Genomic DNA, 24,018 nt, shown 5'->3' with positions numbered 1-24,018 from the left:
TTTTAACTGAATGACCAAAATGCCCCCAAGAGCTTCGATTTGGCTGGCTAGGAAATGACGGTTTTGGGCTTAGTCAACGGATTGAGTATTTTGTCTTGTTGCTTGTTTTAAGCGAAGTAAGTGACCGTTAAGGTTGATAAAAGTGTCAGTTCAGTTGAGGGCATTTTTGGTGTGAGCCGTGAGGTTTGGATTTCGTAAAGCGGTGCCGTATCAATAGGGCTAATATGAATTCAGTGAAGTATCAGACAGCTGTATGCCACCTGGATACTTCAAGAAAGATGCTACAGCTACACAGCGCAATGGGCCTTGAAATTTTTTTTTCCTTCTATTTTTTTTTGACCTTTTTCCAGCAAATATTTTCATGAACGATATTACCAAATATTCGTATAATTAAAATTAGTTTAATATGTGAAAATAACTTTTCTTTTAATCAATAATCATTATTATGATTTATCAATAATAAAATGGGCAACTGATTTATGTATGCTTTAAAAGAAAACTAGAATAGAAGTCTATATATATTGTATTTTAGCATTTTTAACATCTCTAAAGCATATATTAAGACAACCATCATTTATATCACCAATTTTAATGATGATATGCCCAATTCCCGGATGGTAAGATTTGTGTTGTATGTCCTTGAACTACATCAAATCCTTGACGACCAAGATCCTCTTATGAGTTGTTCCGTTGACGTTTGCCTTCTGTCATAAGGTGATTACTGTCATAAGTATAAATTCAGCTGTCATTAGCATATCTAGTCTGTCACAAACATAAAAATTGTTGACTCAGATCCTAGTTAGGGGGATTATGCGAATAAGTAATCTTGTAGCACTCACTCTCAACCACTGTCAAATGAGATGAGTATAAAAGAAGCCTACAATCTACGTTTCAAGGGGATTGATTTATGCATTAGTAAAATTCAAGAGATAAACACATTGATTTTTTCAAAGAGAATAAGTTGCAAGAGTCATGTACATCCCATTAGTCTCACGATCTTTCATTTGTAACCTCATTGAACCCTGTAACACCCTACAATAATAATATGACAGTGGATATAGGTTTGATTTGATTTTTATACCGTCAAACTAATAGAAAATTTTTCTTGTTTTTTACTTTATTACGTCATTTTAGTGATATTGTTGATTATCAAGAACTATACACACATCTTGCCTGATTCCCTTCGAAATTGATTGGGTATTTTTGATTAATACAAATTATCGTATAAACAAATGAACAATACGAATGATTTGAACATAATAAAAATGGTTTGATAAGGTATTACCCAACCCGTCTTCATCTAGTAAAATATGACAAAGTAAATATTTAATTTGAAATTATAGAAAAAATTGGAATAAACACATAAATTAATAAAATAAAGTATTATGATTACATTAAAAATTATAACATTAATAAAATGGAGCAACAAAATGGTCGATCAGAATATTTGATGACAGGATCCAATGGAACCTAAGCGTGGCTAGCGATGAGCTGGCACACTATGATAGATTGATTACCTCGTGTTGTGTTTTTGGAGGCATCCAGGTGGCTGACAGCTGTATAATGATACGACACTGTGCAATTAAATTCGGTGAACAGAAACAGACAAATTGTCACTAGTTAATGCCTTAACTCAAGGCCTGTAAATCTTCGTTTCTTTATAGCGGGAATTTAAACTCTTGAGTAGGAAGTTAGCACACCTGACTTTGTCGGCCACGTATACGACGCGCGCTCCCTAATTAATGCACATGCCTAGAATTAGGATTTTAGTAGCTGTACTGCAACCAAAATGATTGTTGATTCGCTGGCAATTTTTTTTTCCTTTCTTTCTTTTACCAAATATTAATTTCTGGAATTTTCTCCTCCGTTCTTCTTATTTGGTTTACATCATTATTATAAAAATTAATCCGAGAAAATAAAGAGAGGGATCGCTTATTTTCTATTCAACCTAAAATATTTTTCTAACTCTATTCAACTAAATATAATTACATTTCACTTCTTCAAATCTGAAAATTATCCACCCAAGACCACCAACATCGATTACCAAAATAACACAAGATAAATTGAATCTGATCAATTATGCACCGATCTGACCGAAAACAATTAAATCTATCTAGCTGTTGATGATAGTCAGATTTTGGCCATTAACGACGGCTAGATTTTGACCATAAATCTGACCATTTTTTATCAGATCGGCATACAACTAGCCAAATCTAATCGATTATGCACCATTATGATGATTGTCGGTTGTCGTTCGACAATGGTGGTTGGCCGCTAGCAATGGCTTGGATGGATAGGGGTACTTTTATCAATTTTTAAAGTTTTATTGTGTGAGTGTTTAGATAAATTAACAAATGTAAAGGGTTAAAAAAATATATAAATGTTTTCAAAAAATATACCAAACAACTTTTTAGTATTTTATTCAATTCTAATATAATTTTTAAATATTATACCAAATACATTCTTAGAATCATATCCTATTCGATTTAATCAAACTCAACTCAGCTTAACTTAAAATAGTTTTTAAGAATAATATTTTTTAAATAATCTATCAAACAGACCCGAAATTTCAATCTTTATAAAGGGATAATAATAGAAAACCCTATGTGTTTGAATAAATGAATGAGCCCCCTCTCTTGTTAGAATAGGAGCATAACCCCATTCCGTTAAATCTGTCAGTTAACTTTAACATATAATAAGGTATATTGGTAGTTTTTCAATCTTATGAAGGGTATTATTGACTTTCAGATTTTATAAAAAAAAAAACCCTAAATAAGTTTATTCTCCTTATTCCTTCGCTTTTTTTTTTTTTCTTTTTCTCTCTTCCATCGTTCTCATCCTTCATCCTCTTTCTCTTTCCTTCTTTTCTTCTCTTCCTTATCTGTTTTTTGATCTAGTGGTTGGCCACCACTATGAAGCTTCAATTTTTTTATTTCTTCAATTTGTTATTAATTTTTCTTAAGAAATTAGATTCCATGAATTTGGAGATTGAAGGGTTGTAATTAATTATGTTTTATAATGTATTTTTTATTGAGTTTTGTAGATTTAGATTAAAGGTAGAATAATAAATTTGTTTGGAGAGTACAATTCGGATTGGTATGAGATAAAGTAATCAGATGAAACAATAAGTGGATTAAAAATATGAAAACAATTTATCTTAAACTAAAATATATATTAAGAAATTTTATTTGAATAAAAAAGAAAATTGAAAAAAAAATCAGCTTATTTGAGTGAAAAAGAAAATTGACAAAAAAAAAAAATCAGTTTAGCATTCTATTGAAGGGCAAAAATGTCATTTCATAATTTCACAGATTTTTATGAACGGATGGTAACCCAAATGGGGGTTATGTTCCTATTTCTGAAAAGAGTGAGGAATTCTAGTTGAAACACATGGGGGTTTTCTATCATTATCCCTAATCCTATATATAAATAACAATCTTTTAATTTTATAAAAAAACATTATCAATTCCTGCCAAATAATTATTAACCATTGGCAGTTTGGTGAGGGAATTAAGGAGACCCAAAAGTTTCAGAATGAAACACTTACACCTTTGTAATTGAATGATGTTTGTAAAAAGTAATACACATCACACACAATGCAAAAAAGCAAGTTTTTTATTTCGCAAATATCTTATCAAATTGTCAAAATTTATTAATAATCTGATCATATGACAAAGATCAAATATTAGCTTCTTTTTGTTGTAAGGAAAAAGATAAAATAAGGGTATATTAGTCAATGTATAAAGGTCCTTTGTCCGAATTCGCTTTTAACAAAATATTTGTCAATTATAAGGGGGTAAGTATTCCATTATGAAACCTGTGAATCTTCTTGTTTCTCTCACTAAATTTAAGGGTGTCCATGTAAAAACCTCGAGTTAAACCATAGATAATCTCTCAACCATCCAATCAAAAAAGTGAAAGATTCAAACATTCATTAAACTCAAATAAACAGCATCACAAGCCAAATATCACAAGTACCATCTTGTCAAGGTCACCTAGTACTCGAATTCGCAAGGAAAATAAGAACTGAAATCCTTTTTATGTCGGATTAACTTGGAATTGCATGCATCTAACATAAAGATCAATGTAATTGTATGTAAACCTAGAAAGGATGTTATGATCTCATACTGGACTGATAATGAAAGTAGGAAATGTACATCCAATAAACCTTTACTAATATGATCAAATCCAGGATACAAAAGTCTGTCATCTATCTCCTTGGACAAAAGAAAGAAAACACAGTTGACAAATTATGCTTGAATTTCAATAATATGAAAAAGAAAAAATTTCATAGATACCCAGTTTCAGCTTTTAATAGAATATCAATATTCCAATCATTTTCCTATCAATAAAATTCTTCCTGTTATCCAAACTTTACACAAGGACAATACCTGGCAGTGTCCACTAACATGGATTGCGTCGTCGAATCAATCAATCATACAGAGGTTGAGCTTCCACCAGCATCCTTGGAATTATGGTCATGCTTATGATGATGATGGTGATTATGGTCATGCTCCTCATCATCACTGGTATCTTCGTCAAACGGCTTCTCTTTGTGGAAAATGCAGCACTTCTTGGAACTCTTCTTTTGCATGAATTCGTTGTCTACAGTTCCATCTTTCCATGATACCTTCTTCTTCCTTCGATTCAGCCGCAGGACCAGAGTTTGAGATTGACTGCTCTCTGCATTTTCTACAGTGACAGTGTTTGTAACAGAGGCAGAAGGTCTTGTACTGGTTGCACTCATCGGTCTTCTATTTTTTATCCTACGACGTTAAAATTAGGTTTAATAGATCAAAGTCAATTCTTCTCCCTCACAAAATAGATACTAGGATGATATTGATAACACAACAGAATGTTCAAATATGTATTGCAGAATCCATATATATGAAACTGCTGTGATCAGCTGCCTAACGTCACACTTTTCCATTAGTTTTGCTCAATTATCACTAATTATGATAATTCTCACCAACAAAGGCGATTATATCATGCATTTTTAACAAATACAGCATATCTATTACTAGAGAACAACTGCAAAAAATAAGAAAGAAAATTCTGAGTGACATGGCACTAAGCACCTATTTTGGATTAAATTCCAATTTGTAAACCTAGATCAACTGAATATACAGAATATGAGGCTAAATGCAGCACCATTAAATAGGAATGAGACTAATAGTGAACTTGAGTGTACTTCCATTATTGTCAAACAAAAAAAGGTAAAAAACACTTCTATTTCTAAAACCTGTAGTATGTATCAAAATAGACAGAAATGATTCCGAGGGTTAGAAAAAACAAAGCAAAGTACAGTTTACATAAACACTTGATAGATGTTTTTTCTTGATCTCCTTTAGATTTGAAGAGCACGGAACCGCTTTCAAAAGGACATTTCACAGAAAACATTTTTACTCGATATGTTATCTACAAATGCACTCCCAAAAATGCCATAATCACAAAGAGAAGTTCTTATTTAGGTTAATGTCACTGGGGAAAGATTACAACAACGTTACTTAAACCATTCTAACTCTCTAAACTTCAAAATTCATTCATAGTTAACCTTCTTGCGAGCCAAAGTCATAGGTAAACTTAGCTTGTAAATGTAGTCACAACCAGATTTCAATAATGTCAAAAACCTAAAAAAAAAAAAAAAAAAAAAATGAAAACAATACAACTGATTTTAATTCCTTCTAATCCCATGAAAGATCATAAACTATCCCGATTTAATCATCACTCACATTCCATATTGCCTAAAAAAAAAGGTCAAAGACTGCAATTCGTTCGCGCAACAATTTTTTCCAATTATGCTTCGAAAAAAAAAAAAAAAATTTAACATAAAATTAGAGGAGAAACCGATCAAAGCATAGGGAAACGAAAGAAATCAAACATTAAATAAAAAAATCAATGAAAACTTACCAGAGGTTGATCAGGTTAAAGGTGGGCGAGCGACGGGTGAGGTGATTAAGGTCGGCCGTAATACAGAGAGATGTCAATAGGAACAAAGAAGACAATTCTAGCGTCAAAGAGGGATAAAGATGGGCCTTTGTTGGACTGGGCCGGTTGGGCTAGGTTTTTGTATCCTCGAACACTAATTTCGGTTTCAAGTTTAAATTTAAAAAAGAGTAAAAGACATGTTCCCGCCCAAGGTTTTGCGAAACTTTTAAAACTTTTACTTTCCGCCCCTAGTTTCATAAATTTCAATTTCCACCCTTAAACCAAGGGTGATTTTTAGCCACAAATTAGTAAATTACCTTTTTAACCTCCATATCTCAAATCTTTCCACCCCTTTGCCTCTGCCTCCGCCTCCGCCTCCACCGTGATTTGCAATCTTTCGGGGCTGATTCCGACCGATTTCCCATGCCAAAATCCCACTGCACATCATCATCAGACTCACCACTTCCCCCTAAACAAAATCCATATCATCAGTGTCCACCATTGCTCGCCGATTGTCGTCGGCCACCTGCTACAACTTCGTAGGATTTCCTTGTTTTCATGACCGAATTCCAATTGTTTTTTACGTAAAAAATTCCCCCTATTACCACCATTAGCATCACCAGTTTCTCCTTTTCAAAATTATACTTCTCCGGACTGTGGTTGCTCGTTGATCGTTGTTCGCCACGCCCCCGCCCCCCTTTCTTTTTTTTACACCACATTCACATTTTTGCATCGATTTGGTGTAGCTCGCAGCCTTTTCCACTTATTGCAGCTTCTTATTGATTGTTATGATATTTGTTATTGCTGTTGTGTGTAATTTCATGGTTGCCAGTGACTCCCCATCATCTCCAACCTTTCCCACAGCATACCTACCCTCCACCTATTCTACAAAACTCCTCAACCAATTTCCCAACTACACAGCCCTCTCCAAGCAAGTTGCACTTGCCTCGGAGTTTATTACAAGAAGGAAAATAGCGAATGATAGGGTAAAGGGGTGTGGAATGAGACGGGTCTTGGTGAGGGGACAGTGGGGAGAAAAATGGTGGTGATGGGGAGGGTCATCGACGAGGGATTCCGGCCAATCTGAGGGTGGTCAAAGAGGTCACGACCACCTGCTTTTTCTGCCATTTGTCGACGACAACGACTTTCCCCACTACCACCATCCTCTTCCCCGTGCCTCAAACACCAAAACCCCTTGTACCCCACCCCTGCCGACCACCCCAATCGCCAGATTTCTCGACCGATTTGTGTCTCACGAAATTATCCCTCCATTTCCGACCAAACCCAATCACCAAAATCCAATCTCTCACCACCTATAGACTCACTGGCCTCTCCTCTTCAAAAGCGCTAACATTCCCAACCAAGTTAGCTCCCCAATCGTCGTGACATCTCGTAGAGTTTCTTGTAGGTTTTTGTGAATTTGGGGTGCTTGTGAGAGAAATTTGAAATATAGAGGGTTATTTTAAGGTTTTCATTTTTATTTCATATTTAATATAGTTGAAATGACTATTTTACCTTAATTTAAGAGTGAGAATCTGTAATTTATGAAATCAGGTGTGGAAACTTGCCATTTCATCAAACCTTGGGTGGAAACATGTTGTTTACTCTATAAAAAGGTATCATTAAAACTATTAATATTTATTAATTAATTATGAAATTTGGGTTTGATTGGGTTGAGTGATCTATTGTATTCTAGGAAAAATAATCTCAAAATAATTTATTTGATTTAATTACTACTTTAAATTAAAAAAAATTAAAGTTATTTTCTATTTAATTAAAAATATTTTAAATTTTTTTATTTAAATCAAATTTATTTCCTTATTTCTTCTAGATAATATTATTTAGCTGCATAATATAACATTCCTTTGAACTGTTTGGCTCAGCCGTTCAGGAATTGAAATTCCTGCTGCGTCATCTAATGATAGTCAGATTTTACTAGAAAGTGTTGTAGATGCAGACATGCAGTCATGGTCGAATATTCCTGAAGATAACCAACCCTTTGAGTGGTTGAGTAGTTCGATGGGAACTCTTGAATGTATTACTTAAGATGTTTTAAATTCGAATCCTTCTTTAATTGTTAATAGGGTTTGCCATTAGTGCTATTATCCAACCGATAATTTCAGGGTCTGAGAGATTAACTAGGGTGCACATAAACTGGTCCAAATATCAACAAAAAAATTCCTGAAGATATCATAATCTTAATCATTAATCGTCCTTATTATAGTGATCAGATAGGTTTCCGAGGTGTATGAAAGAACTGGGGGAACCTGCAGATAAACCGCCATGGTTAATGGCGTACAATTCTTCCTCTTTCTTGCTTCCTCTAGGAACCTTATCACAAAAACAAAAGCCCATACACTATTTTTTTTAATAACAGTGATATTCATGCTGAAACAAGAATAGGTGATTCAAAATATGGTTGGATCCTTCTCTGCGACGACCAAAGGTCTTCATATTTCTTCTACAACCCTTTTACTAACCATCCCATCATTAAAATCCCAGGATTACCCCCAATTTCTTATAAAATTGAAAGTGCGGCAACATTCTCTGCAACTCCAATTTCTCCAGATTGTTTAGTATTGGTGGCGAGAAGGTATGACAAAGGTGTGAGTATCAACATCTCCGCAAACCTCCGTACAAAAACTGGACAATGTTTTGGATCGATACTGGTGGGCAGTGGTATGGACCGTCGATTACAGATGCGAATGTTGATGGAGTCCTGTACTGTAATTTCTGGGAGAACGCAATCGGCGCCTTTGACGTGGCAAAGACTCCGATATCCTTCAACTGTTAGAAGTAAATAATAAACTGGTCAAACCTGCAGATAAATTGCTTTGGCGCCTCCACTGTGGCATCAGAGGACTGGAAAGGGATCCCATTTCCTCCTACCAGTGAACTTGGCGTGCCGATCAGTTCTCGCCTGCTCAACGCTGATGACGAACTCTTCCTATTACATAACGCTTTCAAGGATACTAAGTGGCATATTTTCAGGTTCGATATGTCAAAGCTGAAATTTTTTCAAGTAACAAGTTGGAAGAACATATCACTGTTCTCGGGGTCATATCTTTGTGGCCATCCAAGTGGAAGAAAGAAGTGAATTGGAAAACACATTACATATGCAATATATTGACGAGGCAAATGTTGAAAGTCAGCCATTTATGCCCACAAATTTCACAAATTTATGACTGGGATTCTGAATGGAATGTCACATGGTTGAAGAAGTTTTCGGTTCAGCCTCCTATTTCCTCAGCTGCATTCAATATATTGCAATTTTGTGTTAAAAATCTTGATTTAGAATGAAAGATTGGATTATATGATTTCTGTTCCTATATAAACTCTGAGTGGTCTTACATAGCTCTTATAATACAAATTGGCGTGGTACAACTTTTTTTGGAGACATCATTCATCCACATTAATATAGCATTAACTAATATGAGGGTTCACAGTCGACAGAGGTGCAGGTAACTACTTCTGGATGACCGAATGATTCGATAGGGACTCTTGGGTATATTACTCAAGAGGTCATACATTCGAATATCTCCTTAGTTGTTAATAGGGATAGCCACTGGAACTCTTACCTAGCAAATGGTTTCAGGGTTTCGGTGGACTAGTTGAAGTATGTGTAAGTTGGCCAAGACACCCTTGTCGTAAGAAAAAAAAATGGTGCAGGTATTGTCAAAGGTTGCAAAGATGCAATCATGGTCGAATATAATTGATGATGTAATAAGCTTAATCATTGATCATCTTTATTATGAGTATCAAATACATTTTCGGGCTGTATGTGTTGATATTTGATTTTGACATCAACTATTTGCACGTGAAAAATGCTGAGCAGGCTCAGAAGTCACATGTGATTATGGAAGTGTTTAATTGAATAAAGAGAGAAGAACAACGTTTAAAGTGGTTCGGATGCTCACAAGGTGAATCCTACGTCCATTGATATTGTATTAATGAGTAAAATCAAATCGCGATCAACGAGCTAAGTTTTAGCTTTGAGGATACAAGAGAAAGAGAGAGAGAGAGAGTAAGCTTTTCTAGAGTGAAATTAGCTAATCCCACAAATGGGAGAGAAGTCTTTTATTTATAGTGGGATGAACCAAGGTAATGATTACTAAATCTGCGAGTGGGGTAGATGTCGTGCAAATCCATCTCTGTATCCCATTGCTCACCTACCCGCGTGATTTCCTCGACTTATGCAGGGATTGGACACGTGGATCGTTTCCAACCATTTGCCAACCTGACGTACCTACTACACTAGCAAGAGCATGCCGCTCACGTCATCACGCAACGTGGCCGCATCTGAGCGGTTGTAGAACTTTTTTAAGCTCTGACCATCCATGCTGACAAGGCTTTTGCGTCAGCCCTACTTTTCCAGGCATAACAGTATGCAAGAATTGGCGAGAAGTTACAAATAATCAAGATGCCGATTATGCAGATAAATCGCCATGGCTAGTGGCCTACAATTCCTCGTTTTGTTTCCTCTATGACAGTGAAATTCNCATTGATTAACATATTAAATTTTGTTTACATAAATCTCTCATAGGTACTGATGGTAATATGCGTAAATGGGTTGGGTCCCTGCAGGTTTTAACCCATTTGGGCTACTCCATACCCAACCCAATCAGAATTAGGGTGAGATTGGGTTGTCCCAGTTTTAACCCATCTATTCGCGGTACCCCATGCCCAATCTATTACCCAAACTTAATTTAAGAAAATATTTATAAAACAAAAATTAAAGTAAATCAAATTTTTACTTGACTTAAAAAAATGTCATAAAAATATTTATAAACATAGACCACCTGCCACCCAATCAACAACCGAAGAAAAGAGAAATCGATTGAAGGATGAGCTTTAAAAAAATTTTACTTGACTTTAAAAATTTTTATAAAAATATTTATAAACAACTTAGTTAAGAATAATCACCATCAGACAAAAATACAAATAAGGCAAAATGAAATTTTTTATTTATTCATTATGATCTGGTCAACCGTCGGTTAACTGATAGTTAATATTAGTCAACAAGTGGTCAATGTTAGGCAAAGTGGTGCTTTGTGCCACCGTTGGTCCCATTGGGACCGGATGGCCATGATTTATCGGAGCTGATGGTTTTCACCACATTCCGACACTTGTTTAGTTGCAAAAGGTGGCAAAATCTTCAACGGCCTTTTGCGGCCAAATAAAGTGTTGAAATGTGGTGGAACCATTGGATTCCAATAGAAAATTGTTGTCTAATCCCAACTGGATTGGCTGTGGTGCAAATGTGTCGCATTTTTTTGGTGTTGACGGCTAGTTGACTGAGAGTTGATCGACATCCATTGTTGGTTGATTGACGATGGTGGTTATTTTTTTAATAAATTAAATATCTGTTTAAGTTTACTTCTAATTGAGAGAATGACAAGAAAATGACTTTTTTTTTTCTATAAAAGCCAAAAAAGAGCAGTTTTTGAAAAAAAAAAAAAAAAAGACGGTCAACAGCCCAAATACGTTTAAATTAAGTAGAAAATAAGTACAACATACAAACTGCAAAAATGTCCTTATCTTATGATGATATATGATTCATATAACATTTTAAAGATGAAAAGAGTATTTAATCTTTAATTGCACCAATAAAAAGAAGATCGTTGATCTAACAGTTTCCCTTACAAGGTTGTCACCATCCTTTTGAACTAATTTGTAAACATTTTACTTCTGGTTCATTCAAGCTCAAATCCTTATTTTACTTACAAGGTTAGCCGCATTGGGGCACCTTCAATCAGTAGTGGTGACTATTAGTTTATTGTGAATTTATTCTTAAAGTGCGTTTGGTACAAAGAATGTTTTATTACTAAAAATGTGAGATTACCACTGAGAAAGACTGCCTTGAAGATTATAGGAGAATGTTATATTAATATGTTAGGTTAGATTGGTGGGTATAAATAATTAAAATGTTTGCTTGGGAAGAACAAAATATTATCGACAGAGACTTTTACTGAATTGTCCTACCTTTTTAATAGTATTATTATTTTATAACCCCCAACATTTGAGAATTTAGCTAAAACACCCCAACAACAAAAGTTTAAATTTTAACAAAATACCCCCAGCCACTGCAGACGATTGCCGACCTCTGACCACCACCGTCGGCCGCTGGCGATATTGCCAAAACGACACTCGACCTACTGGATATGGTCGACCATACACCGATCCGGCTAGATCGAAGGTAGAAAAAGGCTAGATGGCCATGGATCAAGCTATTTTTGGCCAGATCCATGATAAAAAATGGCTGTGTCGGTGCATGGTCGGCCAGATTTGGCCAGTCATGCGTCGTTCTGGTGACTATCGATGATTGTGGCTGGTGGCCGTTTGTAGTGGTTGATTAATTTTGGGTGGTATTCATAAAAATAGTGAGGGGCATTTCTATCCAAAAATTAATTTATGAGGTTATAGAAGTCATTTTGCACAGTTGTACTAATTGTTATTTGGTAGACATATGACGACATTTGTGTCCGAAATGTTTTTTAATTAAGAATAAAATTGGTATGAATTCTCATTTACATCCTTGTGGTATAAAAAACCATCTAAGGCCAGGCAAACTTTCACATTTGAATAAATTGTCACTACCCTTCACTCATATCTGTTTTTTTTTTTTTTTTTTTCTCTAAACATCAACTGTTAAGTCAAGGGGCAAAATTGTAATTACAGTTTTTAACACAAAATGGAATTAAAAATTAATTTAAAAATCTAAAAAAAATCTAGAAAATTAGAAATAAATGATATAAAAAGTTGAAATTGTTGTGTGTGGTTTTTCCGCCAAGCTCGGGCCAACTCGACCTAGAATGAGCTTAACAACAATGATTGATCGACCCAGCATAAGCTTTTCGAGCCAAAGCTTGACCCAACACAAGCTAGTCGCGGACAATTCAAGAAATCATTTAATCAACCTCTAGATTATTTCAGATCTCAGATATTACGAGAATGACTAGAACAACCGCGATCACTAAGGAATCACAACGCCGAATCGCGAGAATATCAGAATTGCGATTCAGATCAATTGTAATCCTCTTAATTTTGCTCTTTTCTTTGTTTCAATCTTGTATGCAAACCCCCTCAAATAATGAAGAAGGGGTTACGAATTTCACATAGGAACTATATTGTAAGCTCTCACAACAAATACAAAAACAGTGGACGTAGGCTTTAGAGTTAACCTCGCCGAACCACTTTAAAACTCTCATTGTCTTTATTTTATTGCATTCCTTTACATATCAATTCTGATCCCGACAAAGTCGATCAGATCTCATTGGTTGGTGCAGATTTTTGTATCAACATTTTGGTGCTAGAAGGAGGGGCCTCTGCCAATATCTCGAAGAGTCCAGCAAACGTTCACCGCAATTTACTTGTTCCAGGATCAAAATGGTGTTCACCAGATCAAGAACTACCACTGGAAATCACGAGAACGTAGAAACCACCCATCACGAGGTGCAACAAGAGAACACTGGGCGTCGACCACCCGTGTATTAGAGTAAATGCCCTAGAGCCAATCAATTATTGTAGAATTGACTCTTTATAATAATGTTCATTAATCAATAAAAGACATTTTATTCTATATCGCGTAAATCATTATTATTGCAATATGTATTGATATATGTCCTTAGAATGATAGAACTGTGACGAGGGTATCAAGTGTTTCAAATCTTGATAGTGAGAACCCTATGAGCACATATAGTGGTCATTCTAGAAACGTCCGTAGCCCCAGTATTATTCTAAAGTAATGGCACAGATAATACGGTAAGGCTATCATAGTGTTGAACGACCCTGTCGAAAGGCAGTGACGAATCTCACTTGTCAAGGTTGTTTGGTGACAACCTGGTGCAACACATGGGTGCTTGCTATAGGCGGATATACCACAGCAAGTTCACTGGACTGACCTACCAGAGGATTCTATATGGATGGTAACCCCAGTGTATGGAATAAATCCTCTAACGAATGGTGGTACATGTGATCCTTAGACTTGAGATCACCAGAGCGCCTTGTGCACCGATTGGTACAGTTTGACACTAGCCTAACGCAGTTCTATTCAGAGCTGTCAATACGGTGGTGATTAGCTGCATCAAGGAGTGTATCAAGACTATGGTGGATTGATAGAGGATTCATCACTCTCGGGTACGGGAGAAGTTATCTCACGGCGCAATTCAGTAGATGGCAATGACACTAAAACTGTGGCCACAGTAGGATTGAGTTGTTGCTCTATCCGGTTTATAATATAGGTCATTTGTAACACCTGCTCTCTACTACTATTCTTATAGTTCATACTATGTAAATTATAGATATACATAGCGTATGGAAAATAGTGGGCTCAAATTTTTTCTTTACTCAATAAAATATAATTCTTTACAAATACAAAATACTATGTATTAAAAACTTTCTACTTAATACAAAATATCATAACTGGTGGACAGTAGTGCCAATACTCTCGGCTCCTCGACGTTCATCCGACCGTTGCTCCTATTTCCTGCAAAACAGGGAAGAACAATAGGACGAGCACAACAATGCTCAGTAAGTAAATCCTTTACTACCTGTCCCCGCAACTCACTCTTTGGTTCTTTCCTTACTCTATCGTTCTTCTATTTCTAATTCTCACTGTTTTTCTCTTTCTTTCTAATACTTTTATTCTCCTTTAACTCTATTCTGCTCTTTTTATTCTTTCTTTCTCTCTGTTCTTATTCTCTTTTCTCCTTCTCTTATTCTGACTCACCATGAAGGAAAATCATGGTTCTCTCTTATTCTCATCATACTCACCATGAAGGAAAATCATGGTTCTCTCTCTTATTCTCGTTATACTCTCACTAACCATGGAAGAACTCATGGTGCATGCATGTATGAGATGTACATGCAATTAATGCAAAAGAACTGCATGTTTCTTTCTTCTACTCTCTATTCTTACTAACTCAAACTCTCTCATTCTTTCTCATACTCTCTCTCTCTCTATCTCATTCTTTCTCAAGCTTTCTCATTCTCTCTATTGTCTCATCTCATTTCTCATATTCATTTCTACTAACTAGCTCTTGAATGTCACGGCCCATCTTACCGAGGCACCTGGGGCTTCTCCCATTCTACGTGACTTCTACTATGATTCTCTTTCTGTCTCTCTTTCTCATAACTCTTTTCTGTTAACTTTCTGTTGTAGGTCACGGCCTCATCTACCGGAGGCATGGCTGGGTACTCATCCCACTCTTCGTAACCCTACTTATTGTCTCTCTTTATTCTTTCTCATGTTTGCTCATTCTTCCTCACTCTCACTTGCGTGTCACGACCTCATCTTACCAGAGGCACGACTGAGTGGAGATCACAAAGCACCAACCCACTCTTTGTGACTTCTACTCATCTCTGCCAATCGGACTCGGTCATGCATGGATTCGGAACCCTTGGCCACGTGAGTGTATTCTCTCTCTCTGAATGTCACGACCCCATCTAACCGGAGGCACGGCTGGAATCTCATGTTCCACTCTTCGTGATGGTCACGGCCCCATCTAACCAGACACGTCTGGGGATCACAAAGCACCCACTCTCGGGACTTTACTTATCACTCACGGTTCCCCATCGCACAACCTACTCTATTCTCTTCTGTAGCACTTTTCTCTCTTTTATTCGCTAGTGCTCAATCTCTCTTTCTCTTTACTATTAGGTGTTCTCATTCTCTTTACTCATAGAGTTGCTATTCTCAACATTCTCTACTCTTTCGACTCAACTATTACTCATAGTATAGCTTATACTCAAAATTCTCTACTCTTGCTCAAGCTAATACTCATCTCTTCCTCAAGCTAGTACTCATAGTATGCTTAACTCTTAGAGTAGTCTATTCACAAAGTTCTCTACTCTTTCTTAAGCTACTTCTCAATGCACAATTAATGCACATGGATGGCTCTGCTCAATAATGCACTTAGGAATGCCAATATGCAATGTTGCATCAAAGACAGTCATTCTGTGCAGGTCACACTCAAGAAGGCATAACTTGAGTTATCTATCGGATTACTACGATTTTTGTCTCGTTTTAAAGCTAGAGACAGGGCTATAAATTTTATGCTTGGTCTAACCTAGTTCAATCCGTAAGATGCCCAAAACATCTCAGAAAGTCACGGCTGTGACAGGGCAGTTTGGTAACTGTTTTCACTTAGGCATTTCATCAAACAACTCACATGCATACAAAAACTCCTCTATAACTACAACTCTATTTCTATTTTTAATCATCCAAAATGGGAAGAACCTCCCTTCTATGGACATAATTCCTATCATAGAAGAACACTCCTCAAAATTTACTCAATCTCCTCCAACTTCATCTCAAACTCATCACACATCAACACTTCTCATAAAGGAAGCATATCCAACAAACACAACATGAATATTCATCTCAACTCCATTTCTCAACAAATAGACATACATCTCTACCAATTTCTCAACAAGCATCATATATACATGCTAAGAAAATCTCTACTTAAGGATTTCTAAACTTTAGGTTGAGTTGGATTTACTTACCTCATACTTGAGTAGTCTTCACTAAAACTCTCTACTCTTGTTGGACCTTAGCTTTCCCTTATTTCCTAGCATAAACTTAGTAACTTAACCCTTATATAAATAAAACTCATATCTAGAGTAGAGATTCTTACCTCTTCTTGCTTAGGATCAATTCTTTGTCAAATCCCAACTCAAAACTCTCAAAAATCCCTTGGAAGATTGAGTGAGGAATTGAGAAAAATGGGAGATGAAGAGGCGGTGGAAATGGGTGAAATGAAGGGGTTTAGAGAACTAAACCCTTATTAGCTCATATAATAACACTCTTCCCATTTTGCCCCTACTCTTCTTAAAATTTCACCTTTATCCTTAATTCTTTACAACTCACCCCCATTCTACACTATTCTCCATGAAATTCCCTTGCATTTTACTCCCCACTTTTCTTGCTAATTAGGGGTAAAATGGTCATTTTGCCCTTAGGAAAGAATTCTCTAGAAAACTAAAACAGAACTCAACCGGCCCTTCGCCGCGGCGAAGAATTCTCTGTCGCCCCAGCGAAGAATTACAGAATCGACATTGCAAATTCAGAGCTGACGTCGCCGCGACGACAGCTTCTTCCTCGCCCTGACGAAGGCTGCAACTCCAAAATCCGCCAAGTCTTGACCAATTCCAAGGTAAACACTCAACCAACCCAAAACATAACTCAACCAAGGGCCAACCAAACAACATGAATAATATACAAACTCATTTAGGGGCAATTCAGTAAACCTTGAGGCCATACCATAAACAATGGCTATGTATCTCAAATGGGGCGTTACATCACTGGTCCAGAAACTGAATACATAATATTGAGTAATCGGAGGTTGACACATTTCTATGCCTCGTCTCGTCGAGCTACAGTATGATGAAATGATCGAATTGTACGGTAACCATATCGTTGACAGGTAGCTACTTTGCTGAATCCGAATCTATCGGTGGCCATAATGCCTTGCTAGGGGCCAATCTTAGTCTGTGTATTATGAACGATTAATTGGTGTTAATCATGATACTAACACTGTCGGTATGATGAGGAGCATATGGGTCACACACATAAAGATAATTTAAGACCAGGAAGAAAGAATAGCGTTTTCGTCTTTTTGGGCGAAAGGGTATTTTGGTATTTTTACAGTGCAATTAAATTTGCTGGGGTCGTAACCTTTATTTAATTTGTTAGAAAATTAAATAAGTGAAATTACATTTAAATGTGTGTTCCACATATTTAATTAAATCATCATTATTGTTAAATGTTAATTAAATATTAATTGATTTTAATTGAGATAATGATGAATTAATAAAATATCTAATTGGGAGTGTTTGGTAACATGGGGTGTTTGGGTTGGACCCAAGCCCATTCCATATGGGAATGAGGCAACTAAGTTTGCCTATAAAAGAAAAAGTGTTTGTGTGATTTTAATAAGATTTTAATTTGCCTTTTGAGAGAAAAAACACACACAACACAAAGAAAAACACTCTCCCACCCATTTTGGTTTGTGCCAAAATCAAAGTTTTCTTCTTGATTTCTTAAGGCCAAGGAGGATCTAGCAAATCCCTCCTTGGTTCCTTGTGATTATCTTCGTGTGGACTTCTTGGGTTCGATCCTATACTTGGATCGGTAGCAAACACGTTCAGAGACAATATTGGTGGAGCCTCCAACGTGGTATGAATCTAAACTTAGATTTATTTTCTGTAGATTCTTGAATATATATAAACTGTAATTTCTGTGCCCTGATTTTGGGTTCTAAGGAACGATCCATTGTTGTAAATTTTTTTTTGTTTTCCGCTGCGCAACTAGGCGTTCCTAACACCGTGCGCCAGCTCAGCATGCCACAAACAACCGGGGCCAGGACGTCAACCCCGAGAATGGCCAACTGATGGAAATGATCAAGACAATGGTTGCACAGGCTGTGCAATAGACTGCTGAGCTGATGAACTGATAAGCATATTTTACACTATGATTTTGCATTGAATTTTGATAGGTTTAGGATACTTTTCATACAATTTGGGCCATAATTGCTACCTAATTCTATAATTTGTCTTTGTAGGCCTAAACGATGATTTTTAGCATAAATGACATGTTTGAGCGTAAATTGTGTAACTTGAGCTTGAAAACTCGGAATGACCTGAATTTAGAAGCTTTGGAAACTAAGAAGAAGAGCTACACGTTCATGTTTTGGGTTTTTCCTAATTCTGACTGGACAAAGTTGAAAACTGGCTTGAAGTCGTGAAAAGTATGCTGGGAACTGAAGGAAAACGTCTTTGGACTGCTTCAGTATTTCTGCCATAACGTAGTTTTAGACCTCGGATTGTGTTGATTCTTGAACTACCAGATATAATTGAAAGTCTACAATTCATATGTTTAACACTTTTCCAGATTCGAACTCTATCATGCTCAAATTGGGCCTGTAATTCTTCGCCGCGGCGAGGAAAATCTTCGCCGCGGCGACAACTGCAGCAGCTGTAAAAAATAACGACGCGTTTTGGCTTGCTAGGGCTTCGTCCTTAAGTGAGAGAGGTATAATTAGAGCAAAAAGGAAAGAAAAAGAGGCTTGGTTCGTGATTTGGGAGGCAGCTCATGGAAGGAGAAAATTATTGAAGATTTGGGCTTCAAATTAGAGAAGATTTCTCCATCTTTTGTTTGCTTGTCAATGATGAATCTTGATTCAGTTTGTTTTTGTTGTTTTATTTCGTTTTTGAGTATGAACTGAGTTGTTTAGCTAGGGTTTGATGTAATCTTGTACAATGATTCAAATTTATGGATTGAATTACTTTGAGTTTTAATTTTGATTGAGTGTTTATCTCTTTGCTTAATGTCTTTTGGATCTTGATCACCATTCAAATGTGTGTTGTTCACAATGAGACTGAGAAGTGATTTGTGATTGTGCCTCTTGGGATAAATACCATAGATAGCAAACGCTAGAGATAGGTTTAGCGATCTATGAAATCTAGATAGAATTCCACAAGCTTAAAATCCTTTGAACTATTAATCTTCATTTTGTTGGTGCGGAAGCTTAATAGGGATAAGTAGGGAAATGTAGCATGAGAATGTATGTTTTACAACTTAAGGATTCGATTTGTCAATCAAGGAATTAGAACTTGGGTAATAGATTCTATGATTTGGGTTAGCGTATTTAGGTGAATTCAACACCCTAGCATTTGTTTTAGAATTGTTTAATTAGTTAAGTTGTTGGGTTTTGCATTTATATTTTGCTTGTTAATCTTCCATCAATCCAATTTATTGTTGCTTCAATTAGGACTTAAACTAGAAAAATCGGTAATTAGTAACACTATCCTCGTGGGAACGATACTCACTCATCACTTTATTACTTTTTGCGACTAGTATACTTGCTATTTTTGCATGTTGTAGTAAACACGCATCATGAACAACCAAAACAATTGCCCGGAACCTTGATCAGTCGCGCTTCGCCAACGCCACGCCAACAGGTATGAATTCTGCAGGTGGACAGTCTGTTTCATCACCGCCAAGGGGCAATCAACACCTCCAACCTCGCAGGCAGTACTTCACGCATGAGCGTGAGTCCTGCGGGACAATGAACCCTAGGAGGCGATCAAGGAAGCAGCCGTTGAGGGAAAGTGAAGGCGACAGACACAACTGAGAACCTCGATGGTATCCCTAGTGTTAGTGTGCCAGTTTTAACCCATGCCTAAAACCAGATCGATCTTCACAGGCCCGCGAAGCGAGCTATGTGTGACAATCTAGCAATGATCGACGTTCCGGTTATGACCGACGTCGTGAACAACGCACTGACGAGCATGATCAAACCTACCAACCTAGCCATCATGAATTGACCTCGCACATCAACGCGCGCACTGGAGGTGCTCGAGGTATCACTTAACAAAGCCAACCAGGCAACCAAAGTGAAGACTTAGATCGCATGCAAAAGATGCTCGATGATCTAAAAGCTTGCCAGAACAACCTGGCGGAGGAAATAGTAAGTTCCCCCTTTACGGAGGAAGTTCATTAGGCCCCACTCTCACAAAGGTTCCGAGCGCCATAGAGCAAGTTTGATGGGAGACGAGACCCTAGAGATCACCGCGATAACTTTAATGACCTGATGGAGTTACACCAGGTTAGTGATTTAGCGAAATGTCAGTGTTTCACAGTCACATTGGTCGAAGATGCCTAGAGGTGGTACAAGCAGCTTAAAGCGAACTCCATCGACTCTTGGCAACAATTCTTTACACTGTTCCTACAGCAATTCCAAGTGAGGAGACAGTTCACAATGCTGCTCAACTACTTGAGCAACATTCGCCAAGAGCGGGACGAATCACTGACCTCATATTTAACAAGGTTCCAGAACGAGCAGGCAAAGGTCGTTGATGCCCTCGAAGAATCCATTCGGACTTTGCTGATTGTAGGGATTAGACCTAACACAGAGCTATGGAAAGAGCTCTAGAGTGAAGATCATGTGAGCCTGGCCAAATTCTACTAGATGGCTGCGAAGTACTAGCAAGTAGAAAGCTCGTTAGCTGCACTAGCCAGAAGCTTGACGCAGGGGGGTGAGGGGTAGACAGAAGATAGGATCGCCCCTCTGATAAGCATGGGGGCCAAGACCACAACGACAAGGATCGTAACAGATTCCAAAAGAAACAGAAAGTAGATAACCGTGGAGACAGGCAACCTTTCCCGCGGTATGAAGAGCATACCCCCCTCACTCAAGACATCGCCCACATTTATGAAGTATCCCGAGAGGCAAAGAGGCGGCCCACTCTAGAGAGGATGAGAGGGCATCAGGCAGAAGAGATCAGCAAAAATATTGTCGGTACCACAACGATGTCAGGCACAACACGAATGACTACCGAGCTTTGAAGGATGCCATCGATGATCTGATAAGAAGAGATCATTTGAAAGAATTTGTCAAAGCAGAACCAGCTCGAGAGAATCCTGGCGAGCAAAGTAGCCAAATCCCGAGTAAGGCATAGACCCCAGCTCAACAGGCTCCACCAAACCCCAATAAGGTCTTCTTGAATATGATCTACAGAGGACCGGATCTAACAGGAAGTTTATCCGAGCTTGCGAGCAAAGCACTCGGGAGGCCAGAATAGACTCGGTTCCTCTAATAATGAGTTGCGAAGAGAAGCTCCCCAAGCGGCCTAAACAAGGAAGCGAGGTAGTGGGGTTCACAATCGATGAGTGCGAAACATCCCTTCATCATAATCATGACGCGATTGTAATCGCGGGTAGGATTGGAAATGTAAGGGTGTTAAGAGTTATGGTCGACAATGGGAGCGCGACAACATTATTTTTTTGGGAGCCTTCTGAGGAATAGGATTCACAGAAAGGAATTTACGAGCATGCCCTTCGTCGCTCTATAGGTTCACCGGGGACAGCCTGGTCCCTAAGGGTACTATCGACCTTCCCGTAACTTTAGGGGCAGAGTCGAAGTCAGAACTATGATCGTTGAATTCCTAGTGGTGGACTGCCCGACCATGTATAACGTCATCTTGGAAGGCCAATCATGGATGATTTAAGCGTAGTCACATTGGTGCGTTACCAAGCGATGAGATTTCCAACTTTCGAGGGAGTCGCGATGATCAGGAGCTATATCAAGGAATCTCGAGAGTGCTATAATCGGGCTATAAACACCACATAGAAATGGTTGCATCAAGAAATAATGATCATTGTAGAATCCAAGCCGAACCCTTGACCGTTAGAGGACATTATAGATCCTCACATCCACAAAGAAGAGCCCGCGATGGGACCAATCAAAGAGCTGCTAGAGATAAGTGTTAGCAAGGAGGATCCAAATCGTGTGTTAAAGATCGGTAGTAGCTTGACCAGAGAGATGGCCGATAGTCTGGTCGGGTTCCTGAAGAAGAACCTCGACGTATTTGCATGGGTGCAATCGGATATGGTTGGGATCAAGCCTGAGGTAATATGCCACAAGTTGAACCTCAACCCACAGGCTTGGCCCATAAGACAGAAAAAGAGGGCCATGGACGCAGAGCGCTCTCAAGGGCTCAAGGATGAAGTCGACAAACTCTTGGAAATCAACTTCATCAAGGAAGTAAAGTACCCGGACTACCTCACCAACCCAGTCCTAGTCAAGAAGCTGAATGGCAAATAGTGGACTTGAGTCGACTTTACGGATCTGAACAAAGCCTGTCCGAAAGATAGCTTTCTATTACCACGAATCGACTAGCTTGTAGATGCGATAGCAGGAAACGCACTACTTAGCTTTATGGACGCGTACTCGGGATATAACAAATCCCGATGTACCAGCTCGATGAAGAGCATATGTCATTTATAACTGACTGTGGAATTTATTGTTACAAGGTTATGCCGTTTGGCCTGAGGAATGCAGGGGCGACTATCAATGCTTGGTGAACAAGATGTTCGCCAACCAAATCGGTCATTCCATGCTTGTCAAATCAAAGGTCGCCGAAAGCCATATTGAGCACCTGGGGGAAATGCTTGAGATCCTCAGGAAGTATCAAATGAAGCTCAATCCATTGAAATGTGCCTTTGGGGTGAGCTTCGAAAAATGCTTAGGCTTCCTCGTGAACCAACTGGGTATAAAAGCTAACCCGGAGAAGATCCAAGCCCTGCTCGACATGAAAAGCCCAACCAGCATAAAATAAGTACAGAGCCTGACTGGACGTGTGGCCGCGCTCAGCAGGTTTGTTTCTTGAGCCACGGACAAATGTTTACCATTCTTTGAGACCTTGAAGGGGAAGAAAGATTTCAAGTGGATAGACGAGTGTGAAAGAGCCTTCCAAGAGCTGAAGAAATGACTCAGAACGCCTCCCCTATTGTCAAAAGTCATCCAAGGCGAGCTGCTACTACTGTAATTGTAGGTGTCAAAGTCTGCTGTCAACGCGGCTTTGATACGAGAAGAGGAAGGAATACAATGGCCAGTGTATTATGTGAGCAAGAGACTACTCGACGTAGAGACAAGGTATCCGACGATAGAGAAGCTCACCTACGCCCTCGTTGTTGTTGCCAGAAAGCTGTGACCCTATTTTCAAGCACACTCCATCCATGTGCTGACAAACTTCCCATTGAAAAAGATAATGCAGAAGCCCGAAGCATTGGGTAGACTGATCTAGTGGACGATGGAGATGAGTCAGCATGACATCAGGTATATCCCAAGGATATCAATCAAAGGCCAGACCATAGCGAATTTTATATCCGAGTTCTCTTATCAACCAGAGGTTGAGCCAAGCCCACTAGAGATCGAGAAACGGAAACCAAAGAGTGACAACTTATGGCTATGGACTCTGTACTAGATGGCTCCTTGAATGAAAAGGGAGTAAGAGCGGGCCTATTGCTCGAGAGCCCAGAGGGAGACCCAATCAAAGCTGCAATAAAGTTCGGGTTCAATGCCTCTTATAACGAAACTGAGTATGAGGCATTGCTTGCAGGTATCCATCTCGCCAGGGAAATGGGAGCAGAGTCCATCAAAATCTATAGCGACTCATAGCTTGTGGTCAATCAAGTTATCGAGAAATACCAGGCAAAGGAAGATAGGATGACATCCTACCTTTTGCAAGTAGAGATCGAGCTCGGACAGTTTAGATCCTTTTCCATTCGCCAAATCCCAAGGGAGA

At 38.2% G+C, this 24,018-nt stretch overlaps 1 protein-coding gene across 1 annotated transcript; it reads right to left on the bottom strand.

The window, feature by feature from the left end:
- Window positions 1-4,435: 4,435 nt before the first annotated feature.
- On the bottom strand, window positions 4,436-4,747 carry LOC116133933 (protein phosphatase 1 regulatory subunit INH3-like). The gene has a single exon (XM_031419599.1). It carries the CDS (start codon window positions 4,745-4,747, stop codon window positions 4,436-4,438), a length of 312 nt encoding a protein of 103 aa, XP_031275459.1.
- Between the last annotated feature and the right edge of the window lie 19,271 nt (window positions 4,748-24,018).

This window comes from Pistacia vera, unplaced genomic scaffold (genome assembly GCF_008641045.1).
Source record: "Pistacia vera cultivar Batoury unplaced genomic scaffold, PisVer_v2 Contig277, whole genome shotgun sequence".
NCBI lineage: Eukaryota > Viridiplantae > Streptophyta > Magnoliopsida > Sapindales > Anacardiaceae > Pistacia > Pistacia vera.
The sequence above is the reverse complement of the archived record's forward strand: the minus strand, read 5'-3'. Positions and strand labels throughout refer to the sequence as shown.

Bases quoted from the DNA above. Each gene is read 5' to 3' on its own strand.
- LOC116133933 (XM_031419599.1), bottom strand. From the start codon at position 4,747: ATGAGTGCAACCAGTACAAGACCTTCTGCCTCTGTTACAAACACTGTC.